The 17338-nt window shown below is 48.9% G+C and overlaps 1 protein-coding gene across 2 annotated transcripts in view; it reads right to left on the bottom strand.

Moving 5' to 3' along the window:
* The window catches only part of SYNJ2 (synaptojanin 2), a 116542-nt gene that overhangs the window by 44610 nt on the left and 54594 nt on the right, over window positions 1-17338 (bottom strand). For both annotated transcript variants that reach the window (XM_060241396.1, XM_060241405.1), the window contains 4 exons: window positions 5310-5391; window positions 4978-5127; window positions 4728-4893; window positions 2486-2677 (listed from right to left, as the gene is read on the bottom strand). In XM_060241396.1, the coding sequence (XP_060097379.1) occupies window positions 2486-2677; window positions 4728-4893; window positions 4978-5127; window positions 5310-5391 (590 nt within the window). The remainder of the gene's footprint in view (window positions 1-2485; window positions 2678-4727; window positions 4894-4977; window positions 5128-5309; window positions 5392-17338) is intronic.

The following is a 17338-nucleotide window of genomic DNA, read 5'->3' as shown; positions in this document are numbered from 1 at the left end:
TAGGTTAGATTAAGCCACCTTGGACTAGTCTCAGGTGGTGGGAACAACCAAAGCAGGGCCTCTGAGGATGACCAGAGTGAGTGGGAACAAGATGGTCCTTAAAATATATCAGTCCCAGGCCATACAGGGACTTAAAGGTCAATACCAGCACCCAGAATTGAGTACAGAAGCAAACTGAAAGCCTCATTACATCCTCTTTCCCTTTCCTGAAAGCCCCCAAGGCCTCTTCCCCTTTTCGTGCTTCCTTCTCTCATTTCCATCCACAAGTCTGCTACCTTTATCTGCCCCATCTACAGTTTTCCTTCCTTCCTCTCTCCCTCCCCCCTTGAAGCCTTTCCCCAGGAAAACGATGGCCCAGTTGCATGGTGCTACCCAAATTGGTCCTATTTGCAAAGGGAGGAACCTGCAACAATTTGCAGGAGGCACTTCATTTTTCCCTGCATTCCCTCTGCACATTATTTCTTCCTTCCCTCATTCTAGCAACCCCCATGTCCTCACCTTTCCCTGCTTCCTTCTCTCCTTCACACCCACCAACCAATCTACCTTTTATCTACCTCTCCAGTGAGATTATTCATTTATATCTTGCTTACATCATTCTCCTCTCCTCCATATTATCCTCACAACAACCCTGTGAGGTAGGTTAGGCTGAGAATATATAACTGGCCCAAGGTCACCCAGTGAATTTCCACAATAGAGTAGGGATTCAAAGCCCCAGTTCCCACGGAGGAAATTGCTGTTTTGAAGCATGGAGTTTATAGTATTATACTCCTCTGAGATCCCTTCCCTCCGCAAACCCCATCTCCCCAGGCTCCACTGTCCCAAATCTCTAGGTATTTCCTAACCTGGAATTGGCAATCCTGCCCACCTCTCCCTTTCCCCTGCCTTATTTTCTAAGTTTCAGCCTTTTGCCAAGCTACCTTTTATCTGCCGCCTCCCGTCTTCAACTTTATTATTTGTTAACTTTATTTACATCACACCTCTCTCCAGAGTAAGGACTAAAGCAGCTTACATTATTTTCCTCTCCTCCTTTTTATCCACAAAACAACCCTGGGAGATAGGTTATGCTGAACATATGTGACTTGTCCAAAACTGACAGCAAGATGGGGAATTGAACCTGCATCTCCCAGGCCCTACTCTGAAGCTTTAATTGCTACACTACACTGGCTTTTGTAGGGTGGCTGCTGTTCAGCAGCAGGAAGCAGCCAGGCCCAGTTGAGTCATGCAAATCAGGTGGTATCAAGGCACCCAAAGGTTCCTGCCAGGCCTAATGTTGCCAACCTCCAGATGGGACAGAGATCTCCCAGAATTACAACTGAACTACAGACAGACATCTATTCCCATGAAGAAAATATCTGCTTTATAGAGTGGACTTTTGCAGGGATGTCCAACTTATTTGTTATGAGGGCCAGATCTGACATCAATGAGACCTTTTCAGGCTGGTGTGTCATAAAACGTAATGCCAGATAGCAGAGATATAAATTTTATATAGGACACAGACAAACACAAAGATTTTTTTTAAAGCTTAAAATAAAACATGCTTAAAACGTTTTTTAGGGGGAGGTGTTTGTGAATTTCCTTCACCGTGCAGGGGGTTGGACTAGATGACCCTTGGAGTCCCTTCCAATTCTATGATTTTATTAGCACTCATTGGTCTTAAAGGTGCTTTCTTTGTTTCTTTCCCATGGGATCAAGGAACTGGGCAAAGGAAGCTCTGGCTCTTTCCTTCCTTCCCCAGGGGACCAGGAGGGGGAGGAGCCTCAGACAATAGAAGGAGGAGAGGCTGGGCTCAGTAGCTCTGTTGTGCAATTGAGAGAGCCTGGCAAAGCAAACTATTCCTCCCCCAGGGAGCGGCCTCAGCCAATGGAGAAAATAGAGGTTTTGCTCTGTAGCTCCTGTGCAAGCCTAACAAAGTAAACTGTGATGCAGAAGGAAGCAAGAGAGCGGGAGAAGGAAGCAGATGACAGCCAGTTGCTCGGGGGCCTGATTCAGCTCCTGGGCTGCATGTTTAACACCCATGCCCTATGGCATTCTGTTTGACTGAGGTCCCTCCCCTCCTCAAATTCCATCACAAAATCTTTGGGAATTTCTGAACCTGCAACCCTAGCCTGTCCCCAATAAGTTCTCCCTCAAATGCCAAAAAGACCTGAAAAGAGCCCTGCTCCCTCCCCCTGCCTTTTAATCACTGAAACCTACCCTTGGAATGCTGTGGTTGCTAGCAACAGCCACTGAGGGAATCCCTTGCTTAAAGCTACAGGCACTCTTTTTATCATTTTTGTGATTTTTAAACCTCCCAAGGTATTTTGTTTTAGATTTCACATTGTTCTACAAACCTTTTCAGGTTCATAGAAAGATCTGTATTGCCTGTTCACAGCTCCAGTCACCATTTATTGCAAGTATGCAAAGTATCCAAAATTTGGTTGACACTGCTATTAGATACATGATGATGACATATAAAGTACAGTGCATATCCATTACTTTTCCTTACCCTGAAATTCTGAAACTCCAGAGAGCTTAGGGGAATCCAGTAACCAATCTGTTAATTCACTTGTACCAAGGATATTGCTCTTAAATTGTTTGCCTCCATTTACATTCCATGTCCCCATAGCAACGCGAATTCTCTTGAAGTTTGTGAATTCAAACTGACGCTCTGACATAGCTTTCAAAATGCAGGGTGTCACTGAGAGACAGAAGGGGAGAGGGGGATTTTCTGCCATGAAATAAAAGAATCAACATAAATCATTTGTGTGGACCCCAAATTGTCAACATAAATCATGTATGCAGACCCCAAATTGTCATAATGTTCATTAAATCCTTTCTCCTGTGCCTAAACAAGGAAAAAATAATTCAGACTGCAGCCCATACTCAAATATCTCCCTTCACTGGTCACAATTCATAAGCAGGCATATATGAAAAATGGTGGCCAGCATTTGAGGAAATGTCCTACCTGTGAGAATGCCACCATAGTTCATTTTGCTGAGAATACAGTTTTGTTTTGTTGTGTATTATTAAAGAGCAAGTATTGTGAAAGATTATTATCCTATAAAGTCACAGTCTATATCATACACAGCATATTGATAATCCTAATGACTGAATTAGTGTTATGGAAGGGTGTTCCTATTGGTAAGGTATCCTGTGGTGTGATCATCAGAAGTGGGGAGAAGATAGTCCAATGTTTCCCAGCATGGTCAGCTGGAATGAGCCTTTAGCCACTTGCCCAGGATGAACACTAGTTGTAGATGCCTAGTGGATAGTTGTGGTGATGAGTCCCTGGTAGAAGCAGTACTGGCAGCTGTTGTAGCCATCCACGCTGCTGCCCCAAATCCCAAGAGCAAATCAGAGATTCAGAGAACACAGAGGTGCCAATAAATGCAGTAGCCTGGACTCATTTCCTTCCACTTCCCCAGGCAAAATGTGCAATGCAATATCATTTGACAGCTGTCCTCCTTGTGCTCTATTTCATTGAGCCACTAGTCAGTCAAATGGAGGTGGAAACTAATATAACTATGCGATGTTGCACGTTCTTTTAGTTGACATTGCAGTGCCATCCCAAGCAAAGTTACAACCTTCTAAGCCCACAGGGGGAGGGAGAGAGAGAGAGAGACAAAGTGAGGTCAGTATTTTGCTGTAAGAAACTTGATAATTTAGGCTTCAGGTTCTCATAAGGTGACTGGATCTACTTTCAGAACTCTAAGCATTGTTGGGATTCTGGCCTGTTTAGAAGTGCTCCCTCTCATGATTAGTAACACCTGTGAGCAGTTTCTGTTCCTTGAAGATTAGACCTTGGGAGATTGTTCTACAGAGTCTCACTCCTCCCTAGTTTGCTTCTTACAGCAGACGCTAATTAACTGGATGGCCCTGATTGGCTGCTGAGTTGCTGGGTAGTACACTGGTTGCCAAAAAAGATGGTTTCTTAATTGGCACTGGATAACTACTCTTTACCCTTTTTCCACACTATACCAGCTAGGCATGAAGAGGGCCTGTATCCTGTCAGATGGGTAAAACAGATGACCAAAGAATGCCATGCAGAGATGCTTGAAGGTATTAAGGCCTTAAGTTTTCAGACAGGCAGATTTTATATAGCAATAGTGAGGTTTATTTGTTTTATTTTTGTTTGCTTGTGACTGAGTGATTTATGCTTTGCAACTCCTTAAGTTAATAAATTTGGTTTATATTTCAAGACATGTCTGGAATCATCAACTTGAATGTAGGTGCACCTCAGAACAAACCCTGAGAGTGGAAAACCAAGGCCTTTCACTCTCACAAAATAAAAAAGGGGAGTACATCCTGCCTGCCTGACTCCTGGAGTGGCTATTTTCCAGTTCTACCCATAGGCATTCATATCTTTTCCATATTGTCCAGTTCTACCCATGAGTTTCAGAGCAAGGACAGCAGCCCAGGCAGCCAAGACAATACTGTTACTCCATTAACCTTATTGTGCTGCTCATGACTGACAGGTAAGACATGTGGTATGATGCTTGCTGAGCCTTCTAAATCACAGATAACAAAACTTTTGCCACTTAAGGGTGGGAATGTAAGCACTTTGACTGAAAGCTCAAGACTTTTCCCCTTTAAAAGCCCAACTTCATGACTGATTCTATGACTACACAGACACAAATTTCTGACATTCTGACATCAAAATATATTTAGAATGTGTGTGTGCTTACAACACTGCTCTTAAAAGCGTTCTGCAAGAAGATCCCTCTGGGATATTTCTGCACCTTGCTTACCCAACAATGCACTGTTATCCATGAGCATCCTCTCTTTATCTGCACACTCATCATTGCAAAAATCACCCATAAGCAGTAAGTCGATGGCTTCCTGTTTTACACCATCAAAAAAATTTGATTGGATAGTCCGTGACACTGAACGAGCACCATCCTTGAATTTCCCCACCTGTATAACAAAAGGATTGACACTACAAGTTTCATTCACAGCAACAACTTCCTGAAAATAAGCGAGTCTCACATTTTCCTTTACCTTAGCTTTTCCTTCCAAGGCACGGCTGCCTGTAAAAACTCTACTGAGGTTGTGTCCATTCAGGGTCCACATTGCCTTATAAGATTCTGCAAAACGTTCAACTATAGGTTTGGAATTCAATCCCAAACTCTCGAGCTGAGTGAGCAGAACCTGAATTAGAACAAGAAAAGAAAAGAGGAGGAAGAGACCCCCATTGAAGGCTTGTTGCTAGCCCCTAATTTCGACATTCTGATCACAAGTAATAAGCTCAGAATGTGGCCTTTTCTCATGTTACCCATAATGTGTGGTTTGATTAAAAGGTGTTCATGCACAATGTCAAATGAATCACTCACCTGCAGTGCTATGAAGGACTGAACCACATTTGTTCGATTTAGGCAATCCAGACAATTTGTTCGCAAGGTACCCATCTGCAGACTTCAAAAACCAAATCAAAGACATAAAAGCACTAAGTATCAGAAATCATCTCATAAATGAAGTAATGTTTTCCTTGTCTGTTCAGAGGTTTTTAAAAAAGTAATAAAAGAGGCAGAAGCAGAGGCATAAATATGTAGCGGTTGGATTGTTTGTTAGTTTCTTTGCCCTGTCCAGCAACAAAAACAGACACATAGAACCAGCCTTCTGCCTGTGCATATCCAATGTGTATATATGCCCTTGTCTCTCATTGAACTGGCTGCATGCAATGGAGTGTGTGTTTTCATTCAGTACCACCAGATGTTAGTACCACCACACAATTAGCTGCCTGCAGCTGGATCAAAGCCAATATCTATACAGCTTACAACAGCACCACAGATAGGATTAGAATTTCTATAGCCAATCCATATACAAAAGAACCCCCTCAGGTAAGCTCCACCATTAGCATGTCACAGCCCAGGAAACTCTCACAATGACTCAGCCCTACCCCATCTGTCTAAATTACCTGCCTACCAACTTCTTCTCAGCTTGACCCAGAGAGAACTCCAGTTTTTTGGATTACACCTCTGAGGATGCCAGTCACAGTTGCTGGCGAAACGTCAGGTCTCACAATGCCAAGGCCATGGCCACACAGTCTGGAAAATCTACAACAACCAATGGATTCAGGTCGTGAAAGCCTTTGGCAACATATGCCAATGTCTATAATTTTTTTTAACGTGCAACATGGTTTAAACAGGTTTCTTACCTGTAACTGATGATCTTCGAGTGGTCATCTGTGCAGTCACACTGATGGGAGAAGGTGCCAACGCCGATCATGATCGGTAAACTTCAAAGCTGCGGATTTCCGCGCCCACGTCCCAGTGCGCATACCCAGAAGCCCACTGCGCATGCTCACTGAGACGGGAGCGGACATCCCGCCAGTTCCTTCTTACCGCTGCATGAGCCCTAGAACGGACCGGCAGCAGTGGGGAAGGAAGGTGGGTAGTGTGACTGCACAGATGACCACTCGAAGATCATCAGTTACAGGTAAGAAGCCTGTTTATCTTCTTTGTGGTCTCTGTGCATCACACTGATGGGAGAATAGCAAGCTAACAGCCTACCTGGAGGAGGGTGCCACGGTCTGTCAGCAGGGAAGCGACTGAAGAACAGCACGGCCCACGGACGAACACTGAAGGTCCAGCGCATAGTGTCTGATGAAGGTATGCGGGGAGGACCAAGTGGCAGCCTTGCAAATGTCCTGCAACGGCACACCTTTCATGAAAGCTGCAGAGGTGGCCATTGCCCTTGTAGAATGCGCTCAAGTAGGCCCTGGAAGAGGTCTCTTGTTCAGTAGGTAACAAAGTTTTATCGTCTCCGTTATCCACTTTGAAAGTCTTTGAGACGAGATCTTCCGGCCCAACGAAGCTGGGGCGTACGAGACAAAAAGCCTAGGGTCCTTCCGACAGGGCCCTACACGATGCAGGTAAAAAGAAAGCGCCCGCTTAACGTCTAGAGCATGGAGCCTCCGCTCAGACTCAGTAGCCGGGTTAGGAAAATAAACCGATAAACAAATCTCCGTGTTCAGGTGGAACGATGAGACCACCTTGGGCAGGAAAGTAATGTCTGGACGCAGCCATACTCCTTCGGTACTGAAACGGTGCTATGGGCCATCACACCTCAATGCTGTGAGTTCCCCCACTCTCCGCGCTGAGGTGATAGCCACCAAGAACGCTGTTTTCCACGCCAGCAATTGGAGGGAACATGGTGCCATGGGTTCGAAAGGCCTCCCCATCAGGGCATTCAGAACCCCAGGAAGATCCCAAGATGGAGTCAGGCATCTAATAGAGGGATATAACCTCATCAACCCACGCAGAAACTTTTTCGTAGTAGGATGCGTGAAGACCGAATGTCCTTCAATCTGAACATGGTTGGCAGAGATAGTGGCTAAATACACCCGTATGGATGACACTGCTAGTCCCTTGTCGAGTAAAGTAAGTAAAAAGTCCAAGATCAAGGGCAGACCCGCTACCCTCGGGTCCCCCAAGGTATCCGACGTAAATTGTACGAACTGTGCCCACTTATAAGCGTAGGACTTCCTAGTGGATTCCTTTCTGCTATTTAGGATGACATGCTGAACCCTCAGGGATAACGAGCTCACAGCAGCCTCCACGCTGTTAGCTTCAGATGCGGGACATCGTGGTGGACCACTAAACCCTGGTGGGATAGCAGAAGATTTGGAACCATCGGGAACTGATAGAAGATTCCCTTGGATAGGCGAAGGATGAGGGAGAACCAGTGCTGTCTGGGCCACCAAGGGGTGACCAGAACTCCTCTCAGATGTTTCCTGTACAGTTTCTGCACTACTCCGGTAATCAGTGGAATCGGAGGGAACAGGTACACATGTCGCTGGTTCCACAGAAACGACCCTTGGCACTTACCGTGAGGGGTCCTTCTCCTAAGAGGACAGGAGGACATCTTGGGTGTTTCCCACCGTCCAATCAGGGAGGCAGGAATCTTAAAAAACTTCCCCTTCCTGTGGCTGTGGGAACCACCCTCCTTCCAGTTCGGGTGACTCCGAGAAGCAGTAAAAAACTCTTGCAACTATCGCTGCTATGAAAAGGTAAGTTAACTGGCGGTTGGTAAAAAACTTGGCATCAGCCTCCCATACGGACTAAAATAAGAACAGGTAAACTACAGGTAGCCTATATTAGAGGGTAGAAAATAGTTGTAGACGAAGGCTACAGGGGAAAGAACCAGATACAGATACATATACAGATAGATGCTGCCCAAGGTAGGGCGATAGAAAAGGGGAGGGCAAGATGTCCTCCTGTCCTCTTAGGAGAAGGACCCCTCACGGTAAGTGCCAAGGGTTGTTCTCCCTAAGAGGCGGAGGACATCTTGGGTGCTCCCATAGCAGTATGTTATTCAGGGTGGGATCGTCCTACTCAGGCAGCACATGTTGCAGGATTCGCCTGCCAAAGGCTGCATCTGCCGATGCATATGCGTTCAACTTATAATGGCGGATAAAAGTGGAGATAGATGACCACGTAGCTGCCTTGCACACCTCCTCGATGGAGGCGTTCCTGCTAAAGGCAGAATTGGTAGCCGCACTCCTGGTCGAGTGTGCGGTGATCCCCGGTGGTACCTGAAGGTGTAACGCCTTATACGCCTCTGATATACACTGCTTAATGGCGTAGCTAATTGCTGACTTGGACATCTTCTGCCCCAGTCTGGGTGCTGCTATATTAATGAACATGGAGTCTGATTTGCGAATAGATTCAGTTCTGATAAGGTAGACTTTAATTGCTCTTCGCACGTCTAAGGTATGCCATGTGCGCTCCTTGGGATGCTTGGGATCCGGACAGAAGGATGGCAAGTTGATCTCTTGACTTTGGTGAAATCTAGAAGAAACCTTTGGTTGGAAGGTAGGGTCCGGATAGAGAACTACCTTGTTCTTGTGGAACAGACACAGCTCCCGTTTAACTGACAAGGCCCCGATCTCTGACACTCTTCTGGACAATGTTATTGCCACTAGAAAGATGGTCTTCATACGCATCATCTTTAGAGGCACAGAACTTAAGGGCTCGAATGGTGGGCCTGTTAGGGCCGAGAGTACCAGGTTCAATCTCCAGGTAGGGAATCGATGCACTTGCGGGGGAGAACTCATGGAGGCTCCTCTAAGGAAACGTCGAATATGAGGGTGAGATGAGAGGTTCATGCCATCCACCTGCTGGAGCACCGAGGACAAGGCCGCCACCTGACGTTTGAGGGTAGCTGGTTTCAACCCAGAATGAAGACCGTCCTGAAGAAACTGAAGAATCTTGGGGACAGAAGGATGTAACGGATCCACGGCTTTTCTCCGACACCACCTGTGGAAGGCTTTCCAAGACATATCGTACATTCGCATGGTGGAGCTCTTTCTGGACGCTAGGATGGTATTCGTCACGTCACTTGCATAACCAAGATCTAATAGAGAGCGCCGTTCAACCTCCAAGCGGTCGATCTCAGCCAGTCTGGATGAGGATGCCACACCAGACCCTGTACCAGCATGTCCGGGCAGATTGGTAGGTGAAGTGGCTCCGCTATTGACATCTGTTGGATTGATGAGAACCAGTGATGTCGAGGCCACCAGGGAGCAACCAGGATGACCTCGGCCTTTAGCAGTCTGATCCTTCTGAGTAACCTCGGAATGATCGGGATTGGAGGAAAGGCGTATAGAAGACCTTGCGGCCAGGGAGATGTTAACGCGTCCGTGGCCTCCGCTTGATAGTGGTAGTATCTCATGTAGAATCAAGGAAGCTGGTGGTTCTGAAAAGACGCAAAGAGATCCAACACCGGCGGACCTAAGCGCTCCGCTATCGTTAAGAAAAGCCTCTTGTTGAGAGACCACTCTCCCGATTGAATGCACTCCCGGCTGAGCCAGTCCGCCTTGACATTGCAAGTCCCTTTGATATGTTCTGCTCTTACAGACTTCAGATGCGTTTCCACCCATTCGAACAGCTTCCTGGCCTCCTTGAGAAGGGAACTCGACCTGGACCCCCCTTGATTGTTTAAGTAAGCCTTGGCTGCGATATTGTCCGTTCGAACCAGGACATGCTTCCCAGTCACCTGGTCCTGAAAGTATAGAAGAGCCAGGCGAATGGCCCGGAATTCCAGAAGGTTGATCGGAAGGCTCGCCTCGTCGGTCATCCACTGGCCCTGGGTAGGTATCTCGTTGAGGGTCGCTTCCATCCTGATAGGCTGGCATCCGAAAACAGCTGTATTTCCTTCTCTACGAGGTACGTTCTCCCCTGACGCAGGTTGTCGTCCTTCGTCCACCACAGGAGACTCTCCTTGACCTTCTTGGGAACTGTCAGAGACATAGGGCGCTTCTCCATGATCTGGGTCTGAAAAGGACGCAAGAACATCTGGAGTTGTCTGGTGTGAAAACGACCCCATTGAAGTGCCTCTAGATTTGAAACTAGAAGACCCATAAGTCTTGCCAGGGTCTGGAGAGACGACGATGGCTCCCGCACTATCTGATGCACCAACGTCTTGGTCCTCAGTATCTTGTCTCCTGGGAGAAAAACAGAGTTCAGGTTTGTGTCGATGACCATGCCCAGGTGTTGCAGCCTCTGGGATGGACGTAAATGACTCTTGGGAACGTTGATTATGAACCCGTGTTGCTGAAGGCAGGACATGGTGTGTAGAATGTCCTGCTCCGCACTCCTCCTCGACGAAGATCTTATCAGCAGGTCGTCGAGATAAGGGTGTACATGTATCCCTCTCTGTCTGAGGATTGCTATCAGGTTCACCAACACCTTGGTGAACACCCGCGGTGCCGTCGCAAGGCCGAATGGTAGGGCTCTGAATTGGTAGTGAGCCCCGTTCACACAAAAGCGAAGAAACGTGCGATGTGCCGGGAGGATTGGAATATGAAGATAGGCCTCTGTTAGATCCAGAGATGACATGTAGTCCTGATGGTGCAGGGCTTCCGTTATTGATCTGATGGACTCCATCCTGAAGTGACGGAGTTTTATATGCCTGTTCAGAAATTTCAGGTCTAGAATCGCTCTCCAGTCCCTGTTTTTCTTGGGCACTGTGAAGAAGATGGAATAGATGCCTTGACATCTCTGCAATGGAGGGACTGGTTCTATTGCCGCAATTTCCAGTAAGTGTTGAATTGCTTTGAGGGTGATGCTTCTTCGTTCTGGGTTTGAGCAAAGAGGAGACACGATGAAACGATCTCGAGGTGCTCTTTTGAACTCTATGGGGTAACCCCATGAAACAATCTCCAAAGTCCAAGCATCGACCCTCGAGGCCGCCCACGTCTGCTGGAAGTGTAGCAGACGGCCCCCCACTGGGATAGAGTTCCAGTCATGCTTTGTTGGGCTTGGGCCCTTTCTCGAATTTGTCGGACCTATCGGGTTGATTCCTCTGGAACCAGGAGTTGGAGAAACCCTTTCGGAAACTCTGTTTGGGCTGTCCCCAGGTTGATCTTCTAAAGTCCTATTTTGGTTTGGAGAAGCTGGCGGAGGCACGAAAGGAACTAGACCCAAAGCCTCTTTTGTCAGAGCGTCTCAGATACTTGGGCATGGCCTTTTTCTTATCTCGTGTCTCCACCAGGATTTTATCCAGGGTGTCTCCAAATAGTTTTTCTCCCTGAAACGGGTATGCTGAAACAATAGACTTGGAATGAACGTCTGCCAGCCAGGCCCGGAGCCATAGACCCCTCCTCGCTACGGTGTTTGATGCCATTGCTCTAGCGGAGAACGTAAGGGCATCCAACGAGGCATCCGCTGAAAATTCGGAAGCCCTAAGGAGTCTGTTGGTACCTTCCAGGACCCGTTTATCCGCGTCTGGCAGTAGCTGAATTAGCCGTCTTATCCAGACGATCGCTGCTCTGGAAACTATGGAGTTAGCCGCAGCTGCTTTGATGGCCAGAGCTGTAGCTTCATGGCTCCTCTTCAAAGCCAGATTTATCTTTTTGTCCCAGTTGTCTCGCACTGAGCCATGGCCATCCTCAGCTAACAGGCCGTGTGACTGCAAGGCTGCAATCGGTGCATCCACCAACGGTACCTGTAGCATATCGTTAGCAAAGTCTGGCAATTCATAGAGCTTCTTGATAGAATTGGGTACCTGCCTGTTAGCACTAGGCTTGGCCCATTAAGACTTCAACTGACGCTCAAAGAACTCGGGAAAGGGGAAAACCTTGTCAGAGGATCTGAATCTGGGGAAGAACTCCGTGTTCCCCTTGGGTTTGTTTTTGGGGTTGGCTAGCGGGTGGGGAGGCTCCTGCTCCTCGGGGGATACTTGGAGGTCTAGGGCAGACAGCACTTTGGCCAAGAGAAGAAGAAGAAGAAGATGATATTGGATTTATATCCCGCCCTCCACTCCGAAGAGTCTCAGAGCGGCTCACAATCTCCTTTACCTTCCTCCCCCACAACAGACACCCTGTGAGGTGGGTGGGGCTGGAGAGGGCTCTCACAGCAGCTGCCCTTTCAAGGACAACCTCTGCCAGAGCTATGGCTGACCCAAGGCCATTCCAGCAGGTGCAAGTGGAGGAATGGGGAATCAAACCTGGTTCTCCCAGATAAGAGTCTGCACACTTAACCACTACACCAAACTGGCTCTCCAGTTGGAAGAGGGGTTGGAACTCCAGTTGAAGAGAGGTTGGAACTCTTCTGCCTTGAAGAAGCGTGACGAGGGTTCCGGAACCGTAACGTCCTCTATCTCCTCATCAGATAAGAACTCGCCCTCCTCCCGATCTCCCCTATAGGAATCAACGGAGCGAGCCTCAGATATGGATCTTTCGCTCTCCATCTGGTCACAGATAAGTGGTTTCTTTGAAGCCCTACGGTGGCTGGAGCTACCTCTGGACCTCTTTGGAGAAGGGGACCTGAGGAGGAACTGGACCTGGGGGACCTTGGCCTCCTACGGTCAGATGCCCTGACTGCTGCCCCCACCGTCTGCCTTATGGACTAAAAAAATTCAGAAAGAAAAGAGGGTCCCATAAAGGGTACGTTACCCAAGCCCATCTGGGGCTGGCAGGTCTGTGTGGCTTCCAGTGCAGGCTGGGCATCCTCCACAACGAAGTCTCCCGCCTGGAGGTTGGCATCGGGACGTTCCTGCATCTGGGAGCTGCTGGGCTGCAGTCTGTCCCCGTTTCCCGCCTTTTTGCGCTCCCCAAGATGGCCGCCGGTACTGGGGAAGAGCCCTGACGAGGAAGCCTCCTCTGTAGCTGGGGAAGACCAGCGCCGCCTGCGTTCGCCTTTTAAGTTCTTGCCCCTATAGGGCACGTTGCCGGTAGCCGAGGCAAGCCTGGAGGTCATGCCAGCTCCGGAGGCGGGTCTCTCGGTTCCGCGCCAGGCGTCAGGAACCGGGCCGTCGTCCATGAAGGCGTCTCTTGGCCGACGCGTCATTCTCCCTCTCCTCTGCTGTCGCGGCTTGAGTTTAACTCCACGCTGCAGCCGCGGCTTGAGTTTAGCTCCGCGCCGCAGCCGCGCCGCTTCTGAAGCGTTGGAAGAAAGCGGGGGGAGGGGAAGGAGGCAAAGGAGTCTGAGAGAGTCTGAAGGAAGGACGGAAAAAACGGGAAAAAACTCTGGAAGAGATAGTTTTAGAAGGCAATACAACAAGGTAGGTAAGGAAGAGGAAGAAAAATATCTTTTTTTTTTGTTAAAGAGATAGGCAAGTAATGGAAAAAAGGATAGGAACCTAGCCTAAACGCTGCTACTCCCTGTCGAGGCAGGAAATAAACTGGAAGGAGGGTGGTTCCCACAGCCACAGGAAGGGAAAGTTTTTTAAGATTCCTGCCTCCCTGATTGGACGGTGGGAAACACCCAAGATGTCCTCCGCCTCTTAGGGAGAACAGAAGGCCGTCTCCCAACGATAGTGGGTCTCCTCCCCCCCCGGCAACAAAAGCGCCTGCACTTCTTGTTGTTGCGGGTGGCAAACACATCTATTTCCGGGGTCCCCCACCTCTGGAAGATGGGTTGGAGAAAGTCCCAGTTGAGCTCCCACTCGTGGAGGGAGGCTCCCCCCCGACTGAGGAAGTCTGCACATGTATTCTGGTCGCCAGGAAGATGTGTTGCCATTAGGGACGTGCTCATTTCTCTGCAAATTTCCCATATGCGCAGAGCTAGGAGACACAGCTTCCATGACACCGTACCCCCTTGCCGGTTTATGTAGGCCAACGCCGTGGTATTGTCTGTCAGGATTGCCACAGCTTGGTTTGCAAGTAACGGCTGGAAGGAGAGGATGGCGTGATGAATCGCTAGTAGCTCTAAAAAGTTTATGTGATACTGCAGATGGCACCTGGGCCATCTGTCTCCCACACAGAGTCCATTCATATGCGCTCCCCAGCCCCACAGGGATGCATCCGAGGTTATGGTTATTGTCGGGTGTTGCTTGTGGAAGGGAGCCGCTGCTAGTGGGTGATGCCTCTGCTGCCACCAATCCAGGGTAGCCAGAACGTCCTGTGGAATGGACAACCTGCGTGAGGGAGGATCTATTTGGCATCTGAAGTGCTTGAGGAACCATAACTGAAGGATCCTCATGTGGAACCTGGTGAAGACCAGAACTGATGTGGTGGACGCCATTAGGCCCAACAGGCGTTGAACCTGAAGGGCCGTGATCGTCTGGTTTTGTAGGAAAATCTGTACCAGGCTTATAATGTCGTCTACATGCTTCTCTGGTAGGAATGCCTTGCACGACCAAGTATCTAGGATTGCTCCTATAAACTGAACCCTCTGAGAGGGTTGAAGACATGATTTCTTTCTGTTTACCTGCAGTCCCAACTCCTGCAAGAGGGCCAAGGTGGTGGTGATATGCTGTAGTAGACGAGATTTTGACTCCGCAACCAGAAGCCAGTCGTCTATGTATGGGAATAGCGTGATCCCCTGTAACCGCAAATGGGCTGCAATGACCACCATTGTTTTTGTAAACACCTGGGGGGCTGTGGAGAGGCCGAACGGTAAGGCCCGATACTGATAATGCGCAGTCCCGATGGCAAATCTGAGAAATTTCCTGTGGGATGGGTAAATACTTATATGAAAATAGGCGTCCTGTAAATCCAGCGTGGCCATCCAATCTCCTTGGTTTAGCAGAGGGAGTATGTTTGGCAAGGAGGTCATCCTGAATTTGTTGTCTGGGATGAATAGATTTAGACCTCGAAGGTCCATGATCGGATGCAGGCCTCCGTCCCGTTTCGGGATTGCAAAATAACAGGAATAAAAGCCTAGTCCCTCTTGGTTTGTTGGGACAGGTTCTATGGCATTTTTGCGAAGGAGCGAGTGTACCTCTTCTCGAAGAGTGGGAGAAGGGCTGCTGTAGACGAATGTTGGAACTGTTGGCTCCTGGTGAAATTCTATCATATAACCCCGCCGGATTACCGATAGGACCCACTGGTCTGTAGTTATTCTGGACCATGCCTAGAAGAAGGGGAAAAGGCGGGTATGGTCCGAAGCCGAAGGGGAGGATGGGGAACAGGGGAAAAGACCGTCAAAGCCCCTGCTTGGGTTGTCTGTTCCCTTTTTGGCGAGATGATTGTGCTGAGGTCGGGGAGTATTTGGATTTTGAGTTGTAAGGAGGCTTAGAGAAGGGTGTAGTGCTCTTAGGCCTCCATTGTTGCTCCCCTGTTGGTTTAGGGAATGACTTCTTGTTCCACGGTTTAGGCCAAGGGCGTTTGTTTTGTGATCGGGATGAGATGGGAACTCCAGATTCCTGGAGGTCCTGATGCTTTTGTCCATCTCTTGCAACACCGAGTCCGTGTTGGCACTAAATAAGACGTTCCCGTCAAAGGGCAAATCCTTAATGTAGGCTTGAGTGTCCGGTTGCAGTGCAGTGGACCTTAGCCATGAATGTCTTCTTAAGGTGATAGCTGTTGTAAGAGTTTTTGCTCCTATGTCGCCCGAGTGCTTGGCTGAATTTAATTGCTGTTTAGCCAATAACATGCCTTCTTTTTGGATCTTCTTGATCGCATTCCTACTCTGCTCTGGGAGACCTGGTAGTATAGTTGACAGTTGATCCCATAACGCGTATTGATATCGCCCCATGCAGGCTGAATAGTTTGCCACCTTCAATCCCAGAGAGCCCGCCGAGTAGACACGTCTTCCCAAGTTGTCCAGTTTCTTGCCTTCCTTATCTGGAGGGGCAGCATGCGTTTTCCTAGCTTTCGATGAAGATGCTACCACCTCTGAATTCGGTTTTGGGTGATTAAAGAGGAAGTCCGCTGTGGATTCTTCTATCCTATACACGTGATCAAGTCTGCGGGACGAAATAGGCGTGGACGCAGGCTTGTCCCATGACGCTTTTGCTGTGTGCAACATCACTGTGGTTAGTGGAAGAGCTATAGCTGTGGATGTGTCCATTTGAACAATGTCAAAGACATTGTCTGTGACGACGGGTTGAGGCTGGACTGTGGGGAGGGATAGGGACTGAGCCATTCTTTTTACAAGGTCCCCATAAGACTTTAGGTCCTCCGAAGGAGAGATAGGTTGCTCCTCGGTGACTTTGTACGAAGGTGATGGCTCCTCTGGAGACGATGATGCTCCTTGCTCCTCTGGTATCGAACCTTCTACTGACCTCGGGGAACCTGCAGGCGATTCTGAATGTTCAGAGGGTGGTAATGGTCGGTCTGGAACCGATTCCGGTAGTGTAACCCATTCCAGAGCCGGAGGGTGCAGAGAACCTTTCCTCTGCTTGAAGGGTTCCTCCTCTGGGGGTTTGGATACCGACGCGGATGGGGCTCGCTTCGGAGGTCTGTAGGACGTCCTAGATCTGTAGGATGCTTCTGAGTATTGGTCTCACTCAGCCTGACACGAGGGAAACCACGGAAAGACCGACGGCATCAGGTAGAAGCCATACAAATATTGCCATTGGCGTTGATCCCATGGCAATGGAGGTGGTACCCGTCGAGGTGGAGAGCCTTCGCTCGGTCTTGCTCTAGGCGAACGGCTGTACAGGGATCTGTCTCTATCCGGTTCCCGAGAGTGACGTCAATGCCAAGGGCTTCGGGATCGGTCTCGTTGAGAGCTCCTGGAGCGATCTCGTCTAGGGCTCCTGGATCTACCTCTTGGACTCCGGGAGCGACCCCGATGAGGGCTTCGGGATTGGCCTCAATGAGGGTTTCCAAATTGATCTTGAGGGCTTTGGGACCAAGGGGTTTCCGCTCTGATGTGAATGAGCTCAGGGGGATTGTCTTCCGCACCGGAGCGCTGTGCGAGGTCCAGGTCGCGGTCGGAGTCGGACGAGATGGCAATCTGTGTCAACATGGAAGCAAGAATCAGTGGGCTTAACCGACGGCCTGATGAGGCGAAAAGCTTCAGTGGTTGGACAATCAGAGCCGTCGGGTCCGATGGTGACTTTGGTGAGGAGAGAGGAGCGGTCTTGCTGTGTTTCAGTTTATCCGCCTTCTTCCTCTTTTTCACTTCCGAAGGAGCCCCTTTATCCTCTCTAGACCTTTTTGCAGGTGTGGAGGAGTCTGACATAGAAG

Source organism: Heteronotia binoei, chromosome 1 (assembly GCF_032191835.1).
Source record: "Heteronotia binoei isolate CCM8104 ecotype False Entrance Well chromosome 1, APGP_CSIRO_Hbin_v1, whole genome shotgun sequence".
NCBI lineage: Eukaryota > Metazoa > Chordata > Lepidosauria > Squamata > Gekkonidae > Heteronotia > Heteronotia binoei.
Note: the sequence above shows the minus strand (reverse complement) of the source record. Positions and strands in the feature narration are given on the sequence as shown.